Here is a 20,259-nt window from a genome sequence, read left to right as displayed (position 1 = left end):
GTGACTGTAACAGTGGCATACTGAGAACAACATGTGGCTGTGAAACCTGTGGAATTGTAAACATGTAAACAGTTTGCTGTAAGTAGTTTGGGTATTTGTTTAGATAAAGGTGTTGTTTTTGACCATATCTCTTGTTCTGAGTCTTTTCTTGTGATGCACAATTTCAGTTTCAGTAGAATAATGAGCATTCAATGTGTTTTTGCTTCACTAACATTATTTCAATCATACTAATAGTGAATCTGAATATGGAATGAGGTTCCTCTAAGTGGCACCTTTCATTAGAGCTCTCATTGATGTCTGTATGTTGAAGCATTCCAGAGTTATGCACTTTGGTGCCAAAGTGTCCATTTGGAGACTCCAAATGGCACTTTTTGGAGAGCGCCTGGGAATACCTACAGAAAAACCTGTCCCAAATGGTCATTTCTTGTCCAATTACTATCTACTTTTAACTGGGAATAGGTAAGACTTCAGCCTGTGTCACTATATTGTCATCTAATCAACATCACCATGCTCCAGTTGTCAAGCAGCCTTTTTTTACAAAAAAAATTTAGGCGAGCTACAAAATCTTTTTATTTCTCTGTGTTTAGACTTCTCTCACTGTTAACCATTTGCAATTGCAGTAAATCACACAGCTAAAATAAAAATTTCAGAGTGTTACCTTCACAATGAGACCAAGCTTTTGCACATACTCCTAAGGGGTCACAAACAGCTTGTAGTTTAATTTGGGTATGCCTTTGACAGGCGTTTCATCAACTATTGAGGGTGGTGTTAAAGGGTTAAATGAGACATGATAAGAAATACTGCTGATTAGTGCACATGCCTGCTGCAATATTGGCACATGGATTTTTCTGTTTTGTTAGTGATGGTGAGTGATAAAGGCAGCAGCAGCAGCAGCAGTGCTGGTGTAGACAGTCACTGCATTGAAGGGACAAAGGTTAACACTTATCGGCTGTGTGAGTCTGCAGGAACTGTAAACACAAACTGTTTTGTCCCAATTAAGTAAGTAGTCCTGAGATTTTGCTGGAATTAATTGGCTGTTATTGCAGATGAAGCACCCAGGCTGTGTCTGTGTGTGTCAGTGCAGGAATGTGACAATAAGCCTCTCTCACAGCTCCTGACAGTCCCTGTGTTTCCACCAGCCCGGTGATAAGAATGAATGAATGTGTTTGCAATCTCCTGGAGACACTTTTTAAACACACACACACACACACACACACAACGTCACAGTTTTTCCCTTTTTTTAACACTCCTGGAATCATTAAGCAAATATTAGTTATTGGGGGAAAATGTGTAGAGAACCTGCAGGGCTGCGTCTGTACAGCAAGAGACGAGGACAACAAACAGCAGCATAGTAAATGTGACACTTCAGAGATTACTCTTTGCCCCATATACCAGGAAATGTGTTTTTTTTTTTTAATCTAAGTAGATGAATCATTGGATGTTATCAGTGATCGTAGGTGAGATGAAGAAAGCTCGTTTGCCTGTAAACAGTTCTTAGTGTTATTTCCTGATTATCCACTCAGGATTACTTGTTGGAAAAACATTGAATTTAATCCTCCCAAAGAACGGATTTAAAATACATTCTAAGAAATTAAACCGAGCCAAATGCTTATGAGAATAAGAATTTTAGGTTCTCCTAAAAGTTGTAGATAAATTAAATTATGCTTTAAATGTACTCAAAATGATCAGAAACAGGTTGTTTATTATTGTGACATAGGTTTTAACTGTTAGATTATTTCCTATGTATTAAAATAAAAACCTTCACATCCCTCTTTTTAATTTCAAAGACCGACAACCTGAAGCTTCTCCTGTGTGCAGTCTTTGTGTGCATGCAGTCTGCAGCCAGCTTTTTTTTTTTTCTGAAACTGCCACTAACTAATTCTCTGAAAAAGAAGAAAAGCACAGGCTCCTCCACCTGTCATCAGATTTTCAAGGGGCAAAAGGAGCGATGTCATCAAACCAGTTTCAGTGAGAATTTTAAGAAATAAATCAAAAGCATGTTGTGTAATTGCTTCGCCGCCTCGTCGTACCACCCCCCTCCACCCCCTTTCCTGCTCCCCCTCAGACTCAGAGTGAACCGCAGAAGGGAAGAGTGGAACCTGGGCCTCACACTGGCCGATTTCATAAGCTGGACTCACCAGTGTTGAAGTCAGAAAATCTTCTGAGCTGCTTGTTGGGTGCTCTCCAGCTCAGCTTGATGGAAAATTTCTCTTAATAATGGAAGCTTATATTTAGTGGCAGTCTGAATTGATTTAATTTAGTGAGCTTCAGCCGGCAGTTTGTCTATGTAGCTGCACATTTCTCACTTTTTCTTATGTGTTGCATATTTGTATACTCTAAACTAGATCCTGCTTGCAGCCTCAAGTATTAGTTTTTTCTGGAATATAAATATCCAGGATTGTGTGTGTGTGTGTGTGTGGGGGGAGGCATCAAATCGTTTAGCACTGTTCATACTTATGTCAAAAAGTCTTATTTTGTGTAATCCGTCTCTCAAATTGTGGTACTTTTTTACTGACTTTTTTACTGTCTTGCACGATGATATTGGCACGTCCAGGTTAAAAATGAAATCTCAGCATCAAAATGAACATTGACAGGCTGACAGGTCTGTGCATTATGTGGGTGAAGTTTATGGTTCCGAGTATTGCATAAGATAAGTGTTATGAAGTTGTTTTCTTAGTAGTAGTTGTATTTTATGTCAGCAGTTTTATATATATTGTGCAAAAATGGTTGCTAATTACGTCCTGTGAAGCTTTTATTTTGGAAAATAAAGGTGCGTATTTGAAATGTAATGAGGATATGTAAGAGGCACATGAGCTTCTTTCAGCTCGGTTCACCTTGCCCTGCTTGTGTTATTATTGTGCCACGATGATACATCACTTTAAGAGTGTCAAACAGCATGGGGCCCGGCATGTGAAGCCACCGGCACCCTGCTGTTGAGCACCACTCTGGTCAGAACAAGTGGTAGGGATCCAGCAGCCTGATGCCCCTGATTTATGCCTCCTGACAAGGGGGAGTGATTGCAAAGTGATGCAACTCTAATCTCCCCCCTTTCTCCCCTCTCTCATTGCAGCTACACTTCACTGTACACAACTTGTGGTCTCAAGTAGCAAAGTCATGAGTGCGTGTGACATGTATACAATGGAGTGATTTTTTTTACTCATCACTGTGAACAAAGGCGGCCTAATCCTGGCTGACAAGTTTATGTTTGAAAATTATGCAGTGCTTGAAAATGGAGTAATCTGGCTCACAGGCGCTCCTTCAGTTTGTCTACACATGCACCTGACGAGGTGACAGAGAAATATGCTTGTTATTATGCTCCAGCTTGAGAGGTAATAATTACCTCAATGACAGCGTTGCCCTTAACACGGAAGCCATTACGATGATGAAGGCCATTAGTAAACAGGACGTTAGCTGCTTCAGCCTTTGTCCTGAGTTTAAAATACAAGGAGCAGTGTGTGCGCTTTTATTTTCTCCTTAAATGTATTGTTTTCCCTGCTAACCAGCTGAGAGAGTAATGTGAGTACTGCTGGTGTGCAACTCAATCACCAAATGGTCTTTGGTCCAGAGCCAGAGTATACACACATCACACACACATCACACACACATCACACACACACACACAGCCCCAAGAGGGAACTTTGTGGTCTTTGCAGGCTCTCACTCTTTTGCTCAGTTTCACTCTATTTAAAGACTTTGGTTTAAACGTATTCCCTGGCCTGCTGCACTGTATTGTCACCTCTCCAAACAGCTGGCACATTTGATACGGGTCTTGCTTACAAGACATTTATAGGCGAGTCCATATGGTCGAGGATGGCCGTGACTTTTCACTGATTTCCTAAGAATGGTGTGAGTTTTTTTTTTTTTAACTTTTTTTAGCCATCAATTAAACTGAAACGATTGAATTACTTTAATACTGATGGATGGTGATGATTTTATGCCTGAACCCTAGTACCCCTAGAAAACAAACACAAAAACAGAACAGCGGAACCTTAAAAAGGGAAGTGTTGCAATCACTGAGCGCTTGTGTGCTGCATGTTTATCGAGGCCTTAGTTCTTTCTAAGGCCCAGTGATAATACACACCATCAGTCTTAACCACAACCTGTAGCTGCCCCCCCCCCTCCTCCCCTCCGCTGCCAGTTGATGCTTGTAGCTGCAGTGAAAGGACTGCGTGTGTCACAGACTCAGATATGTACAGCATTCATGTTCTGCATTAACGCTTCAACGAGTTATAGGTCAGTACATGTTGATTTAAGTTTAGGCCCCACCTCGTGACCCGAAAGATCTCAAGCCATCACAGTGGTATCCGTTCCGATTCATTATGAGGAAAAGGCCATGTCATAGCTGGCTACAGCTTTTTACTCACTATTCATTATGCGGTTTTATATGCTGCATAATGTGTCTGCATTATTGTGCAGATTTGTGACATGGGAGTTGCGTAACAGGGGTCACAGAAGTCAGCTGTCAGATCTTGTGGGTGGGCTTTTTTTTTTTTTTTTCTACTCAAATGTGATCAGGCTCTATGGATTTCCTTTAAGCCTGAACGTGGTCTGATCGCAACGTGCTCCAGACCACCAGTCACCCATTACTGTAGATCTGAATGCAGTGTAGGCCATTAGTAAATACAGAGTAAATCACTCTTAAATTAAATTGTCATCAATTCAAGCTTCTCTTTTTGTCTTAACATGACTCTAAATCAGGTGCTTTGGGTTTTTGGTCCATTAGTCAAACATAATGTGACATAAATTTTGCTAATTGGATGTTGTGGGGTTTCTTCATGTTAGGAAAATATAACGAGAAACTTATAATCACTCAAATCTGCAAATTATTATTCATTCACAAATCTTATCTATACACAGTGTACTGTAGTGATGCGTAAATAAGGCTTAAAAGTTTAATGATGATTAAACAAATTTACCTAACATACAAAACCACTGAAATGGGAAAACATCTTCCTCTTCATTTTTAATTAACCTTTAAAGTTCATCTGTTTCAAACGTGTGCAGGCAGTAGGAGATATTGGACAACACTAATGACTCTAGGTGCAGATTCGAAGCAGCGGCGCTGTCTGGCTCTGGGTAGGAGATGTACGGCGAGCTCAACAATACAGTGGAGCATTTAAATTCAGGGATGCACCTGGTTTGTTTTGCTGGGGTTGTGTGGTAATCCTGCCATGTTGTCATGGATTTATGAAGGGTTGTGTGCCAAACTTTGTTTCTGAACTGAAGTGTTCACATGTGGAGGAGACGGCTCAAACTGTTCTTTCTCTGCTGCCACTCTAAAATTCCTCACTTACACACCACCAGGACTGCTATGTTCCAGTTTCCAGTGCGAGCCACTATCGGTACGACTGGAGTGTATTAGATTCTCAATTGGGAATGTGGTGCTAAAAATACTGGCCTGGCTGAAAGTGTACACTGATAGGAGCCTGGACTCACAGTCCTGTGATGATCTGTCCACAGGGTCACTTGGTTCCCTGCTGTTTGACTTAACCACGGCCACTATTCTTACAGATTGTGCAGTTGTGCTGTGTGTGAGGCCTCCTATGAGAGACGCTCTTTGTAGCTGTTGATATATTTTGTCTGGGCTTTGTCAGTTTTATAGGACATGTTTAATTTGTAGTAAGATGTGTTGAAATTAAAGGACTGGAGCCCGCCATACATGCTTACAGCTCAGCTCTAAGACCACAAGGAGAGTTGTGTGTGTGTGTGTAGTTTAAAAAAAGAAATATGCCTTAAAACATGGTAACCTGCTTTTAAAAGGCTGCAGCTGAAACTCATGTTTGAACATGTAGCCCCGCGTTTCAAACAAACCTCAGAGTTGTAGGCTGAACATGAGATAATTGCTGCAGAATGAGCCGCTTAAGGTCACACGGTGAAAAGCTTGTTGTTTAGACACTAAGTGATTGTGTGTGTGTGCGGGTTGTCTTGTACTGTTATGCAACAGAAGGTGTAAAAGGAGCCACAGCCATAAAGGTGTGCACGCCTTCTTCTTCACATGGCTGACCACCAGTGATCAGATGCTCCCAGCTGAGTGGGGGGTCAGTCAGATGCAGACACACCTTCAGCTGTGGTCATGGCTTGTGTGAGCTGTAAAGTTGAGGCTGGAATGTCCCATGTTGTCCCATTACTGGCAGTACACTGAATATACAGCATGTTTGGCTGATTTCCAGAAGAGAGAGTCTGGGAAATCCTCATGTACAACTCCCAGAGTGTGATAGTGTGATAGATATTTCCAGAAGGTTGGTAGGCTGGTTCCACCTTTATCTGAACCTTAGATTGCCTTTATCCATGTTTTCCTCCTGATATCAGTAACCTGAGCTTTGGCCAACAATAATCTGATGTTTGCTTTGCCAATATATTTTAAATAACCATCAAACTTGTTGGCATGAAGTGCTTCCAAACAGCTGATCTTTGTGTGTTTGTTGTGAGTCCAGCCTACCAACATGCTGCATGTGCTGCTGATGCATGTTGCAGACATGATCGGCTCAATGATCAGATATCTGATCTAGTTATTTCGTCAATATCAGGATCAATATCGGATATTACTTTTCGATCACTGCATCTTTAGCTGAAACAAACGACCCACTCGAAACCGGTTGTTAACTTTCCAGTCAGCCTTAAATCACACTTAAAGGTAGGAGATTTCATTCTGATGCACTTTTTGTTAAATTAGTGTAACTTCTCTTTACAATCTGATAGCAACGAATTAGTTCGGCAGTTTCGCATTAAAGCGAAGAATATGAATCATCTGTGGAAGCTATAAAACAGTGGACGCAGGGTCCACTGGGTGGACCCTGTAGGAGTATTGGCTGGTTGTCACTCTCTTCCTGCTCTGTGCACCAGAGAGGTACGTGCATGATGGCCGAAGCCACAGACCGCAGCTCGTCTTCAGGTGATGCGCGTCCATGTGATTGGGAGGCGTGGCTTCTGGGTGAGCTCCGAGAGAAAGGGGCGTGTGTTTACTTTCAAAATCTGGCTGACTCTCACTGAGTTTTCAAAATCTCCTACCCTACCTTAAGTGTTAATTGTGAGTGAATATAGTTGGGCGATTGTATTAATACCAAGTCACTCCACATGTAAAAACAAAACTGTTTTACAAAGAAGCCATCATTGACGCAGTAGTCGCAGGGCAAAGAGTGTATTTGGCTGAGCTGCAGGCCTTTTAACATTTGATGCTTAGGCTAATGTGAATCTGGGTTTTGTAGTATGTGAGGTAGACTATGATGGGGTTTTTTGCTCCGTCAAGCTTCATAAATATAAAAATGATTTTCTTCCGTTCTCGGTTTCACATCAGCGTAACTTTGGTTAAAGTTTTGGACTGCTGGTTGAGCAAGTTTTGAAAGCATCTTTTGTCCTCTGTCTTAGAAAACATGATGGATCTGTTGGAGCAATAATTGACAGATTAATAAGAGTGGCGTGCAGTCATGTCCTGCATTGCATCATCGTGATACTGTATAATTTGAAATGATCGAGACAGGAAAAAAATGTAACCCGTCTGCACATCAGCACAGTTGAGGCATTTTCTCGTTGAACTGGATCATGTGTCTGGGTGAGCACTGACAAAGCCACAAATCTACTACTGGTGCAACACATGACCATTAAGTGCTTCAGTTCCCCTCACAGACAAATATTTTTAATGCATGAGCTAATGTTTTTTATGGTCTTGAGTTACAGAGGCAACTCCACAAATCAACACAGTGTAACCAAGGATGAGCACAGCCCCACGTCGATGACAGCGCTCCATATTTGACGGTGGCTCACAGCCAGATAAGGGGTTGCTAAACTAAATGTCTGTGAAGATGGTCTGGTCTCCATCAAAGGCAGAGACATAACCACATATTTTTTTCAGGAAAATATCCCCCTTTAATTATCAAGAGATCTTTTTTTTCCTTTCTCAAGACCATGTCTGACATCTTCAACCTTGTTTTTCCAGTTTACAGAGCAGACGTCTTGTGAAATGCATTAGTCATGTTCAACAGCGAACAACTGCTCGACATAAATCATCTTGTGGATTTTTTTATGTTCACACCCAAGGGCCATAGTACTTACTTTTCTAAATACAAAATGTTTCAGTTCAAGGTTCTCTACCTTTCTGCACAATGTTTTGTTAACTGTTTCACTTCAAACTATTCATGCAAAAAGGTATTCAGGCTCTTTCTTTGCTTGTCTTTTCAGTTTGTCCGAGTAAGGACATCCGGAACAATGTGACCAACCTGCAGACGCTGGAGAATTGCACCGTGATCGAAGGCCACCTAAAGATCTTACTGATGTTCAGGACCAAGCCCGAGGACTTCCGAGGCCTCAGTTTCCCTAAGCTGACGGTGGTCACTGACTACCTGCTGCTCTTCAGGGTGTACGGCCTGGAGAGCCTCAGCGATCTCTTCCCCAATTTGACGGTCATCAGAGGCAACAACCTGTTCTTCAACTACGCTCTTGTGATGTTTGAGATGCTGCAGCTGCGAGAGATCGGCCTCCATAGCTTGATGAATATCACCAGAGGAGCGGTGAGGATTGAGAAGAACCCAGACCTCTGCTATCTCTCCACTCTTGACTGGTCCAAGATCCTGGACTCGGTGGAGGACAACTACATCGTGGCCAACAAGAACGACAGGGAGTGCGGCGACGTGTGCCCGGGGGCAGCTGTCGGAAAGACCACCTGCCAGACGACCACCATCAACGGACACTTCAGCGAGCGCTGCTGGACACAGAATCACTGTCAAAGAAGTAAGCAGACTTTTTAATATTCATTCATGCATATTTAATCTCTACTTGGAGTCACATTGGAGATATCACTGAGCAGACATGGCTTAAAATGCCTCACTCCATCAGCACAAGAGCAGAGATGTCTGCACCTCTTAATAACATTAATAGGTAATCAAAATTGTCACAGTTTGGTTTCTGAAAAGTCAATTATATGTGATGTTACAGATTAGATTTTGTTTTTTAAATCACCTACTGTTGCACTATTTTCCCAGTGATTACTGGCAGCTCCTTGTGAAGCTGCTCTCAGCTACTTTCCATCAACACGCCACTATTTCCATTCCGCTCTTACTTTTGCCACAGGTTTAACCAGCCTAGCCTAAACTGTGTTTGGGTGAAGTAAAAGCCAGCGAGGGCCCCTGCATGAAACGAAAACACTTCTCTGTTGGAGTCTGTAAAATAGCACACAGATTGATTTGAAACGAATTTGATGTCAGACCTCTGTCATGTGCTGCCGTTAGTTAAGTAGGCCAAACTGTGTGTGAATGCAGCTTGAACTGTACTTTAATGTGATGCAACACCTCACCAGTTAGTCTGTGAACTCTCAATGGACTGCAGTGTTGTCGTCACCTTTGTTGTGTAGAGGACATCATGGCACACAGTCATGTTTCCAATTAACTCAAAAATGACAAACACACCCATTTCACATTGGAAAAAATGTTCCAGTTCAAGTGAGGAGAAGAATTTTGCACAAAGGTGCTGTCTGAACACCTTGGCTTGCACCATTACACAACACTGCGTACATTGGTTTAACAACCAGTTTCTCAGCATGTCAAGTCTTATTAATGAGCAGTGGAGTTTCTAAAGAGAGTTTTTATAGTTTATGTTCCCCTGCTGATGACTTGAGGCCACTTTTTCATAGTCATCAGAAATCATCTTTGTAGACATTTTGCAGAGTACGCCCTGAAAACCTGTTGGCATATCGTAGTGATGTGGTAACTCCGGAAGTGTTTATATAAAAAGTCACAAAGCAGAAGTGATTTCCTAATTTCTGCCATTTTTTTGCGATGATGGATCAAACCAAATGCTGAGTGGCAAGCGCTGATTTTCATGTCATGGACCTGCATATTGCACAGGCTGGGCCTGTGGTCTTGTGGTCTGGGACCTGTGGCTTTTTGCCTACTTTCACTAAAGCATGAAAATGCTTTAGCGATCCGTTAGGCCCAGTTGGAACCGCAGGACAGAGAGAGCGAGACGTTCAGTGTCCTCCTCAGATGTGCGCTGCTGTTTATAGGCCTACTGTAGGGCTTAAAATACAGTTACATGCATGTGAAAGATAAATTACTTTTTTCCGTGCATACCCTTTAAATATTATTCACACAAATACTGGGTTGTTGTTCAATCTAAATCAAGTGATTTCTTGAGGAGAATAGGCAGCGGTTAAGCCAGAGGTGACTCTGGGTCACACATACTTTTTTTCCGTAGCCTGCACTCTCAACAGAAAACAAAGCTGCCGAACCACGAGGCTTGGCTTAGGTCCCATGTTTGGAGTCGCAACCCATTTCCGTTCCTTGCTTCTATAACAGGGGTAATTTGAGCTTCACCGAGAGCAGCCCCCCCCTCCCATTTTTTCACCAAATTGTGAGCTTCTGTTCAGCAAAGTAGCAAAGCAAGGTTGCAGGAGATGCTCATTACCAAAGCTGATTAGATTTGGGTGCAGCCACACAGAAACTCAGGCCGTGTCAACAAGACCTCGTTCTGAGAAGGTTCATTCACATATTTGTATCTATCTCTGACATTTCTAAATTTTCATCAACTTTTTGTTTGATATACATTCTTATTAAAGTCAACAGTGTCATTTCTGTATCTGTACCCAGACTTCATGCAGCTGCTCCACATGTGCAGTCTCATCTGCTTATACAGACACCAAGTGTGATATAAACAGGATCTGATGCACATTATTTTGGGGCTTTTAATATTGCTCTAAAGAAATACCTAGAACCGCTCTTGGCAATAATCCGTTGTTTTGCAACTCCTAATTCTGTGGCCAGTTTTAGCTTTTAGTCCATCACAAACAGGCTGTTTAAAATGGATGCAAAACAAAGCAGGCCTTTATTTCCTCCTAGAAAATCGAGTTGATATTGTGAGCTGGCGTGAAGGAGCGATATGACAGTTTTAGACAGTTTTTGAATGTAATGCAGTCCTATTACTTGCCAGCACTCATTTGAAGATAATGGGTGCTTGATTATGTTTTGGTAATGCCTGTTGTGTTGCACAGATTGTTTCACAGCCTCCATCCTGAATGGGTCTGGAAGCTGAAAATATTGGCTTTGACTCAATGTGACTTCTCAATAGGATCTTATTTTTCCCTACTACTACTACTTCAGAATCTCCTTCATATTCTCTTCTTTGATTGCTGGTCTTTGTTGTCAGGGGGTTCTGTTCCCTGCAGTCTGTCCTCTCGGAACAGGCATGTGTTGGAAAGGTGCTGTCTGCTTCCGGAAATACAGTACATTGTCACAGACATAGCTGCTGCATAGACTGCAGATCATTAAGTACTGCTACTTTATAGTGAGGCGAGCAGCACTTGGTGTGATGCCTGTGGTAGAAACTCTAAACATTTAAGTAATATTTAATTGTTATGGCCTACAGAAGGTTTCCTGGATGGGGTATCTTAATCTTAAAAAGCATTAAAGTTAGTTTTTACAAAAATAAAGGCCTGTCAAAGTGTTATTATGTCACTGAATGTTTTTTACATCCTTATGTGTGCTGCTGGGAGAGTTTGTCCACAAGACCTGCAGAACATGCACTAAAGCAAGCTGCAGCTTATCCTTTCATAATGAAAATATGTTGATTATAGCTAACACTTCCATGAATTAATCACTTTTTCGTGGGTAATCCATCTGTGTTCTGATTCTTTTCTGGGCCCTGTCATTTCAGTTTAATTATGCCAAACTATTTGGAATTATTGCTTTGTTTTTAATGGGAGTAGTGCACAAAAAAAAAAAGCTTCATAGTTCTGGGCCATGTTATATCCTCACAGGGCTGAGGGCTTTTAAAACACCTTCAGACTATATGAACTCAATGCTTGTTGCATTTTTGTGTTTTCTTTAGAAAGTGTTACCCCACAGTCATTGAATTATATCCCAGGTGGGTTTAAATTTACACACATTATTAAAATCTTAATGATCTACTCTTGCCTGAAGTTAGGGCCGCTGATGTCTTCCTCCTCAGCCACCACAGCAGTTTTTTTAGCCAGTGTCTGCAAGAACTGTTACATATTTTATAAACCCCCATAAGGTGGAGAACAGCTCAACCTCTGACTGGTTTCCACACACTGCAGAGCCACTGCTGTTGGTTTCATACGCACTCACACAATTGGGGAGTCACTATAAATCGGAGCGTGCCAGGTAGGTGAGGACCTCGTGCCAGAGCTGTCTTGATATGGAGTGTCCAAATTTACACTTGGCTCATGTCGCATACATATCTGCACACCAATCACAAGATGGACTTGGAGATTTGTCAGGGTCAGTGTGCGTCTGTGTGTGTGGGCGTAGCAGTTGCACAGACATACACTATAAATCACACGGGGACATAACCTCTGCGTGTGTGTGTGTGTGCGCAGACTGAGTGGATGTCCATTGTTTTGTCTTGCTGCTAGGAAACAGGAGAGTAACATTGTGGTGTAATCGTGGATATGAACACATCAGTCATTCACTCTCAGGCTGTATCGGAAGGAAAAGCGAGGTCAGCGGTCACTGTGGCTGTAAGGGGACGGATCCCGCCTCACCATCGACTTTAGCTCTGCTCTCCGCTCGTCCTTGTTGTGGCTCCCGCACGCAACGCCCATCGCTGGCGCCACGATCCGTTTCCAATGCAAACGGTTGCAGTTGTAGAAGTTCACGGAGTGTTCTTCCCAATTGTTTCCTGTCTTTGTTGGTCCACTTCCTCTCTGAGGTTATGAATGGACACAGAGGCCTGGACTGCTGCCTCAGTTACAGCAGACACTTTTATGACAGCAAAATACTGAAGGGTGACCTACAGAGGTCAGCAAGGCAGGAAGGAGGACAAACATAGCAACTAGTAAAGCTGTCTGTGCGGAAACAAGAGCAAAATGTTGCCTAGCTTAGATAGGACAAAACCCTAAAGAAGCTTCATCACCTTCATTAACTGTTAGATCTGTGTATCTTCTCCAGCTAAGCATCCACCGTGGGCCTGTCATTCCTTTGGTGCTTGTGTGTGTAGATAAGAGGTACACCCTTCATCAGACACAATTATTTTACAGATTGCATTGCTAACTTTATTAACTGTTATCCCAGACTGTTCAAACAAAAGGAAATTGTACTGGTTGGCATACCTTGAAGGTGTTTTGGTGCTTCATCTAGAGTTTCAGGCTGGATTTCTGATAGTTTTGGCCAGGTGAGGAGTGATAAAAGCCACCCACACTCAGCCGTGTATTAGTTACAGCAATAGCAGTAAGGAACTTTAAGTCTATAGACCTTTTATCTTTTAGCTGTTCTGCTTTTTTTCCAGTTTGATACCAAATCCTGGACACTTTCATTCTTTAATTGTTCTGTCTGTTGTCTGTTGACAGACTATTGCACTGAAAATACACAAAAATGAACTGAATGTTTGCCGGCGGAGAGAAAAATGTAATCGGTGTTGCAGTAACCCTATATCCTGAACGGCCCCGTGGCTCTGTTTCATTACCCAAAAACAAAACTGTCCATTCTCTGAGCTCTGAAGCTTAAATCTGTAGTTTCCCTTCATAACACATGGTGCAAAATGTATTTGCTGTCGTGCCTTCTCAGTGCAGATGGCTGTGATTTAACTCTGTAACGTCACCCAGCGTTGGACTGAATGTCATCCACACACATTATTTACTGCACGCGCACATATGGCCGTCAAGTTTATTGCGTGGTACTGGCTATAGATTTTCTGTCCGGAAGCAGCAGGTCTGGATTCTCAGCTTTTGATTTGTTTGTTTCTGCTTCGGATCAATATTCAGCTGAGCAGGTTGTTTTTCATCTTTGGTCTGTTCACTCTTTTTTTTTTTTTACAGTAAATTAAGTACGTCCTTATTACATTTGAGAACAAATCAGTGCTAAAAGCTATCAATGAAATGGTCCTGATGTAATGAGTGTAAGGCAAAAGCATTCTAAAAATGAAACATACTCATACTCAAGGCCTGCAGTGCTATTAGTCCATTATATTGTAGTAGGAATCAGGCTGGGTAACAATATCTCTGCATAGAAGGAGTCTGCGTTTGTGTTTACCTCCAGTTGTGGTTTCACATGGATGGGTATGGTTTGCCCAGTGTTACATGGTTAAAAAAAGAGTTGGTACGGTTTGCTCACCTCAAAGTCTGTTGATGTTCTTGAGTAACCCGGTCATGAGCTTTTCAGTTGTATTTAGTGTTTTTGAGGTGAACTGTCCCTTTAAGTGGTGATTTATTTAAAATGGCATTAGCAAAGCTTGAAATACACACCAGTTAAGTACCAGCTAGTCATGTCACAAGAAGTGTCAGCACTTGATCTTCTGTTTAAAGACTTCATGACCTGATTAGTTGAACTTTCTCTTTAAATTCTGGCCGGGTGGAGCCAATGATCATCGTAAAACTTTGCCTCTTCGTCGGACCTCGAAAGAGAGAGAGAGGGGGAAAAAAAGAAGCCAGACAAGATGCTACTAACGTGAACAGGTCATGAATAGGGCTCTCTTCATTTTGGTCAGATGCTTCAGGCTGCGCTCTTCGTGGTTCATTATGCAGAGGGCTTTCCACCAGCCTAAAGCTAGCCTCAGATCCCCCCCCCATCCACACACACACCATGAGTCCTTTTTCTTTGAGCTGACTTAACCGCTCTGGCACTCAGTCTTGTGGAGCTGCACCCTGCGAACCCTGGCCGTTCAGCTACTGGAGCCATTCCCATGGAATCCCAGACATTTCAGGCATTCATTAAAGCTGGGCCGACAGGCGTTTCTTCACCGCTTACACTCGCCGTGGCTGTTCAATCGCTGTTTTACAGCTAGTTTAATCCACTGCTTCTTTTTTTATGCACTCTCACAGGTCACATGCAACTTTGATCCAGATGTTTTAGGAGTTTGTTTCAAGAAGCCCTGTGGGACTTTTTTTGCATCAGATTTTTTTCGTCTTGATCGTCAGTTGTGTGTGTGTGTGTGTGTGTGTGTGTGTGTGTATTTTGGCAAAACATCACTATTGTTTAATATCATAACATCTCACTCAAATGCAGTGATGTGTCAGAGCCAAGCCTGAATGTTTTCATTCAGTTTGTACTGAAGGCTGCAAATAAAAGAAGAGAAATGAAAAACATGGAGCAAGATCAATTTACAGACTCGGATATAATTACTTTCGGCATATTGGTGCCTTAAAAATTGTGAGTTTACTCCAATGAAAGCAAAACATAAAAATCAGTCGTCACGCATTGTTTGCTTTTGTTTTTAAATTCTGAGCAGATGCTTATCTCAGAAAGATCATTAACACACTTTTTTTTTTACATTCATCGGAGGCCATTAAAAACAGCAGTTGGCTGAAAGTCTCCCAAACATTCTCTACAGCTGGCCCCAATGCAAATCAATCCCTGTAGACCTCCATGTGAAATGTCCAACTCTGCAGCAAAAATAAACATGTTTACAGCCGGGTACAGAAACAGTTCTTTTCACGGGGCAGCTGTGTGCTGGGTGAATGAATTATATTAATACTTCAAATTATATGCTTCGAGCTACAGGTGGGTGCCAACTCACATCAGCAATTACTGTACTTGAAGAAATAAATTAAAAATTTGAATGCTGCTTTGAGTCACCATCTACCAGCCGTATTAGCATTTTGACAGCCTAATAAATCCTCACCCACTAGTCCACTGATCATACTTATTATTTCCACTGCTGCTCTCTTAAAACTACAAAACCACTGGTTCATATTAAATATTAAATTAACTTGTGACACTGCATTAATGACAGAAAGGCTTCACAACAGTTCGTCGAAGTCGTTCGCAGAGGTTGTCATTATTTCTACCTGACACTGAGCCCCTGGAAGGAAATGGAAGATTCAAGGCCGTCGTCGTGCGTCATTTGCCTGTAAATGCCCATCAATGAGTGCATAGTGTTTATCATTTCCATTCCAGTCACGGACAAACTGGATATCCTGCCTCCAGATGACAGTGGCGACGGGGTGACATTTAAAACAAAAATTGCTTTTCCATGTTGTTTGTGTGTTTTTGTTCTATTAACAGAGGCCCAGGGCCGGTTAATGAAGTTGTTTACGGTTCCTGTTGCTCCCCCAGTCATCTTAAAAGAGAACACCGCTGCTGAATCAGAGCAGCTGACGAGTGATTACCACGAAAAAAAAAAAAAAAAAGGAGACAAATAAACCCCGGTGATTAGCCTCTGCTTTTGACGAGGTCACGTTCATGCAGCACTTTTGTTCCTGTGGCATGATGTTTATTATTATTATTATTATTGCTTTCAAACTCGTTGCATATATTTCAGCATGTTCTCATCTTGATCAGTACATGGTCGGCACGCACACCAATTTGTAATTTGACAATTATTTAAACATTCGTGTCAGCTGAAGATGTTTGGTTTGCTGTCGTAGCGTGACAATCATTTTAATTGGAAAATTACTAAACAGGTCATTTAATGATTCCCAATTCATTTCCTTTTGCTCTGCTTAGTTCCCAACATGGGTTGCATTCAGAATATGTGTCATTTTTAGTGTTAAACACACGAACTGTGTTATTTTTTTTTAAGTAAACCTAAAGAAATGTGAGAAGTTAATCTGGATTGTGGACAGCCAAACCTGCAGCTGTTTGTTTGAGTGATATTAAAGTAATTAAATTCAGTCATTAGGTGTAAGCACTATGGAGTTTTTAACGTTGTAGCTTCTACCCAGCGCTCTCGTCTACTCATGACTTGCAGGAGCCTCGAATGCTGTGTGACTAATTAATTCTTTGTTGATTTTATGTCCGGCCGACTGTTCGTCTTCATTTGTCAGGATCTCGTTTCTATTAAAGGTGATGAGGATGTTAAAGTGGGGACTAAATCACATCTGTTCCTCACTAGTGGAGAGCAGACCAGCTCCGTGTTAATGACGGACATTAGCGTGTAGCGCAGCAGAGACGGCGGCCGTCACCGTCGGAGATAAATCTAGTGTGTAAACGGCTCGATTTTGTTGTTGAGGTGCCGCCAATTGATGTTTATTTATTCAAATCATACAAACAGATAATAAATGCATTACACAGCAGGGTGTAGCTGTTGTATAGGGGCTTTTATTAATCATATAAGGAGATATGATCAGTGCATGTTTGGTTGCTTTTGTCTATTCCAAGCATAAGATGTGTTTTCTTTAAGGTTTTAAGTATTAGAAGGTGAATTAATCAGTTTGATTTCCGCACTTTTATTCAATCTTCACTTGCTGTTGTTTCTTAGTTCATGGGGAAACATTAAGAACCTCTTCATCACTCTAACTAGTTCTTCCTTAAATCCTTGTCTTCTGAGTCTTTAGCAAAAAAAAAAAAAAGTACTTTCATAAGAAACTAAACACTACCCTTGTCATGGCTGTGGAATTTTAATTACCTACCAGCGCACCACCACGTTCCTGTTTGGCATTTTCTTGGGTCTAATATGAAGTCGATGCAAAAGGCCTGAATATGCTGCTGCTGTTTCATCGCTGCCATAAAAGGAACCTGGAAAAACTCACCACAGAATGATTTTAGGGAGGTTTGTGGTTAATGAAACTCTTAATTTTAGGCAGAAATCCCTACATTTTATGCAACAGTCTTACTTATATAATATCCTCACAAATTCTTGCAGCAGAAGCAATACAATCAGAGACTCTCCGTGCAGTATGAGGGTTGCTTGCGTGACAGTCTTTCTGCCTTTTTCTACACCCCACCTTGTTGAATGGCTGTGTTGGCTGGCATGCAGCAACACATCTTTTGCTTCACCTCCCATTTCTAAGTTGGCACCATCCTGACAGTGCGTATTCATCTCTGTCACACAGAAGGGTTGGAGCGGTGTTGATTTGTTGTTGCTGTCCACTCGGGGGCCTCTGGGATTCAGCCTGTCTTTGTGTACTGCCGCCCCGTTCCCCCACCTCCGTCATCCAAGTGAAACCTCAACTAATGAGATAAAGAGTCAGGCATTTCTGCAGCATTCTCCCTACTTTGCACAAAACGCATGACGAAGAGATCAGACCGGATCCAACCAGTGTGCCAGTGGAACCAGAGTCATTCGTGGTTTAGTGACTTAAAAAGAAGATGCAGCCGCTTGTAAACAGACCTAAGTCCAACGGCTCAGCACTGGCCTCCCACAAAATCCCATTGATTTGTCAAGCGATTGAACAAATGGAAGATAAGAAGTAGCAATGCTGACAAAACCAAATGCAAGCTGAGCACGTCTAATTCACACAGACGAAAGCAAGAAAAGACCTGCGCTCGTCACAAACTGTTCCTGCCTCAGGCCTAATAATGGTAATACACTGATTTGGAGATTTGCATGTTTTAAGGAAAGGAATGGCAAGCATCCTCCTCGGTGTCCTCCTTCGCTCCGGGAGATCAAAGATGGCTTGGGGAGGCCCCACGCTCACAGTTAATCAGGGGCGCGACCCTGAAAGCATTTTTGACAAGTACACAAGAAACAGGTCTGCAGCATCTGCCCCGGTGTGGTCACTGCTGTTGGAAGTTGCAGAAACCTCTGTGATAGCTGACAGTGAATGCTAATGCTTTATTTAGGAACAACCAGTGTGTTCATTTTTTAAAGTGACTGGCAAAGCGAACTGTACAAATCATTTGGACAGTGAGGAGTTTGTTTTGGTGCCTTGCCCAGAGGCTCAATCACTGCATGGGGCTGAAATGGACTGACCCGTGTTAACCCAGGTCCTTTTTAGGACGTCTGTAATAAAGTATAATAAAACACAATGACATAAAACTATGTGTTATTAGTGTTATTCATCTGTCTAAGCCTCCATTCAGCAACCTCCAATGAACAATGGGAGCTCTGTTTCCTAAATGGAACTTTGTGGCCATGCAGAGCTGCACTGGAAAATGAGCAGAAATTAGCACATCCACCTGGGTGTAATGTTTACATCTCTGCCGGTGGAAGCTGGAGACACATTCATTAGATCACAAACTCAAACAAACCAATTTTTTCAAGGATCTTTGTGCATCAGCAACCTGTGAGGAGGCAGCCTTGTCCTTTTTGTGCACACATGCTAACTGCTACTCGCTATCTTACGAAGATCTTCAGCCACTTGTTGTTTATTAGTTGATAAATCACAAGATGATTTAATTTAATTTAAGCTCTGATATAGTGTTTCATATCTTAACAGCATTGCTGCATAATAAGGTTTAATATACTGCAGGCTGCAGCATTAAATACATCTCACTGAAAAATGATACACACCCATTCAGAGGGAAAAACATTACCACCATCTGTCACCGTGGATTTGGACTTGGTCTATAGAACTAACTGCAGTTGAAGGCGGAGTTGTTCAAACAGATTTCAGCCTGCATGTTTCCAGAGCCGCTCGAATCTGTACTCCTAATGAGTCGTAGACCTGACGAGACACAATCGATCTCCCGAGGCACCGAACTGTTCAGCACAATATTAACATAACATGATTGTCTCAGCACAAGTTTGACCCTTTTATTGCAGAACACATGTGGTTAAGGTTAGAGTAGAATCAGCGCTGTTGTTGAAGCCATGCAGCACACTTTCCTTTCAGCCTCTGTGCGACTTTTTTTTCCCTGCACTCATTACTGCTGTTGTTTGTTGTCTGCGAGGGGACGAGAGAGGGACACAAAGGGTTAAACTGTGCGCCTGTCTTCCTTGGAGATGGGAGAGGCCAGTCGAATGGCTAGCTTCTACAGCTAGCCAACACATTGGCTAAGGCTGAGGGTGGATCTGATGCTGGGTCTGTGCTCCGACATGGAGCCCCGCCGGAGGATCAGGAGTCAGTGAGAGCACACAGCAGAGCTTTTGTGTGTGTGTGTGTGTGTGTGTGTGTGTGTGTGTGTGTGCACATTTGAGGAAAAGTTGAAGAGCAGCTTTTGAAACAAGCGATGGAAATAAAGCAGCACATCCACAGGCAGTTATTGTGAAAATGCTGTTGTGTAAATCTTCTTTGTGCAGTAGATTATTCAGCAGAGTGGCGTAGATAAAAGGTGGTTATATCATTTGTTTTTCTTGCGCTTTGCCCCCCTTTAGCTTCCCTCTCACACTGCCATTCTCATATTGCCGCTGCCCTCCCCAAACACACACACACTCCTCGTGTGCTTCACAAGCTTTACCTCCACTAATGTAGGAGGTCAGGGGGGGTCCATGTTGTTTTGGTTCATTTAATGGCTGCCCTCCTGACACTAACAAACCTGAGCAGTTTTTAATAACAAGCTCCACAAAAAATCTTCCTCCTGCACACATTTCCCTGACCCTTCATCAAGTCGCTGAACGTTAGCCCGAGCCTCATAAAACACACACGTCTTAATGGCCTGAACTGTAACATGCCCCTTTACTTCTCTTCAGTCACTCATTATCCTCCCCGCTGCT

At 42.3% G+C, this 20,259-nt stretch overlaps 1 protein-coding gene across 4 annotated transcripts in view; it reads left to right on the top strand.

Moving 5' to 3' along the window:
* Positions 1–20,259, top strand: part of insra (insulin receptor a) — a 42,305-nt gene that overhangs the window by 1,801 nt on the left and 20,245 nt on the right. For 3 of the 4 annotated variants that reach the window (XM_028426757.1, XM_028426760.1, XM_028426758.1), the window contains exon 2: positions 8,176–8,724. In XM_028426757.1, the coding sequence (XP_028282558.1) occupies positions 8,176–8,724 (549 nt within the window). Of the gene's footprint in view, positions 1–20; positions 79–8,175; positions 8,725–20,259 lie in introns of those variants that run through there. The other variant, XM_028426759.1, reaches the window with a different exon arrangement.

The sequence above is a fragment of the Parambassis ranga genome, chromosome 17 (genome assembly GCF_900634625.1).
Source record: "Parambassis ranga chromosome 17, fParRan2.1, whole genome shotgun sequence".
NCBI classification, from domain to species: Eukaryota; Metazoa; Chordata; class Actinopteri; family Ambassidae; genus Parambassis; species Parambassis ranga.
The sequence above is the reverse complement of the archived record's forward strand: the minus strand, read 5'-3'. Positions and strand labels throughout refer to the sequence as shown.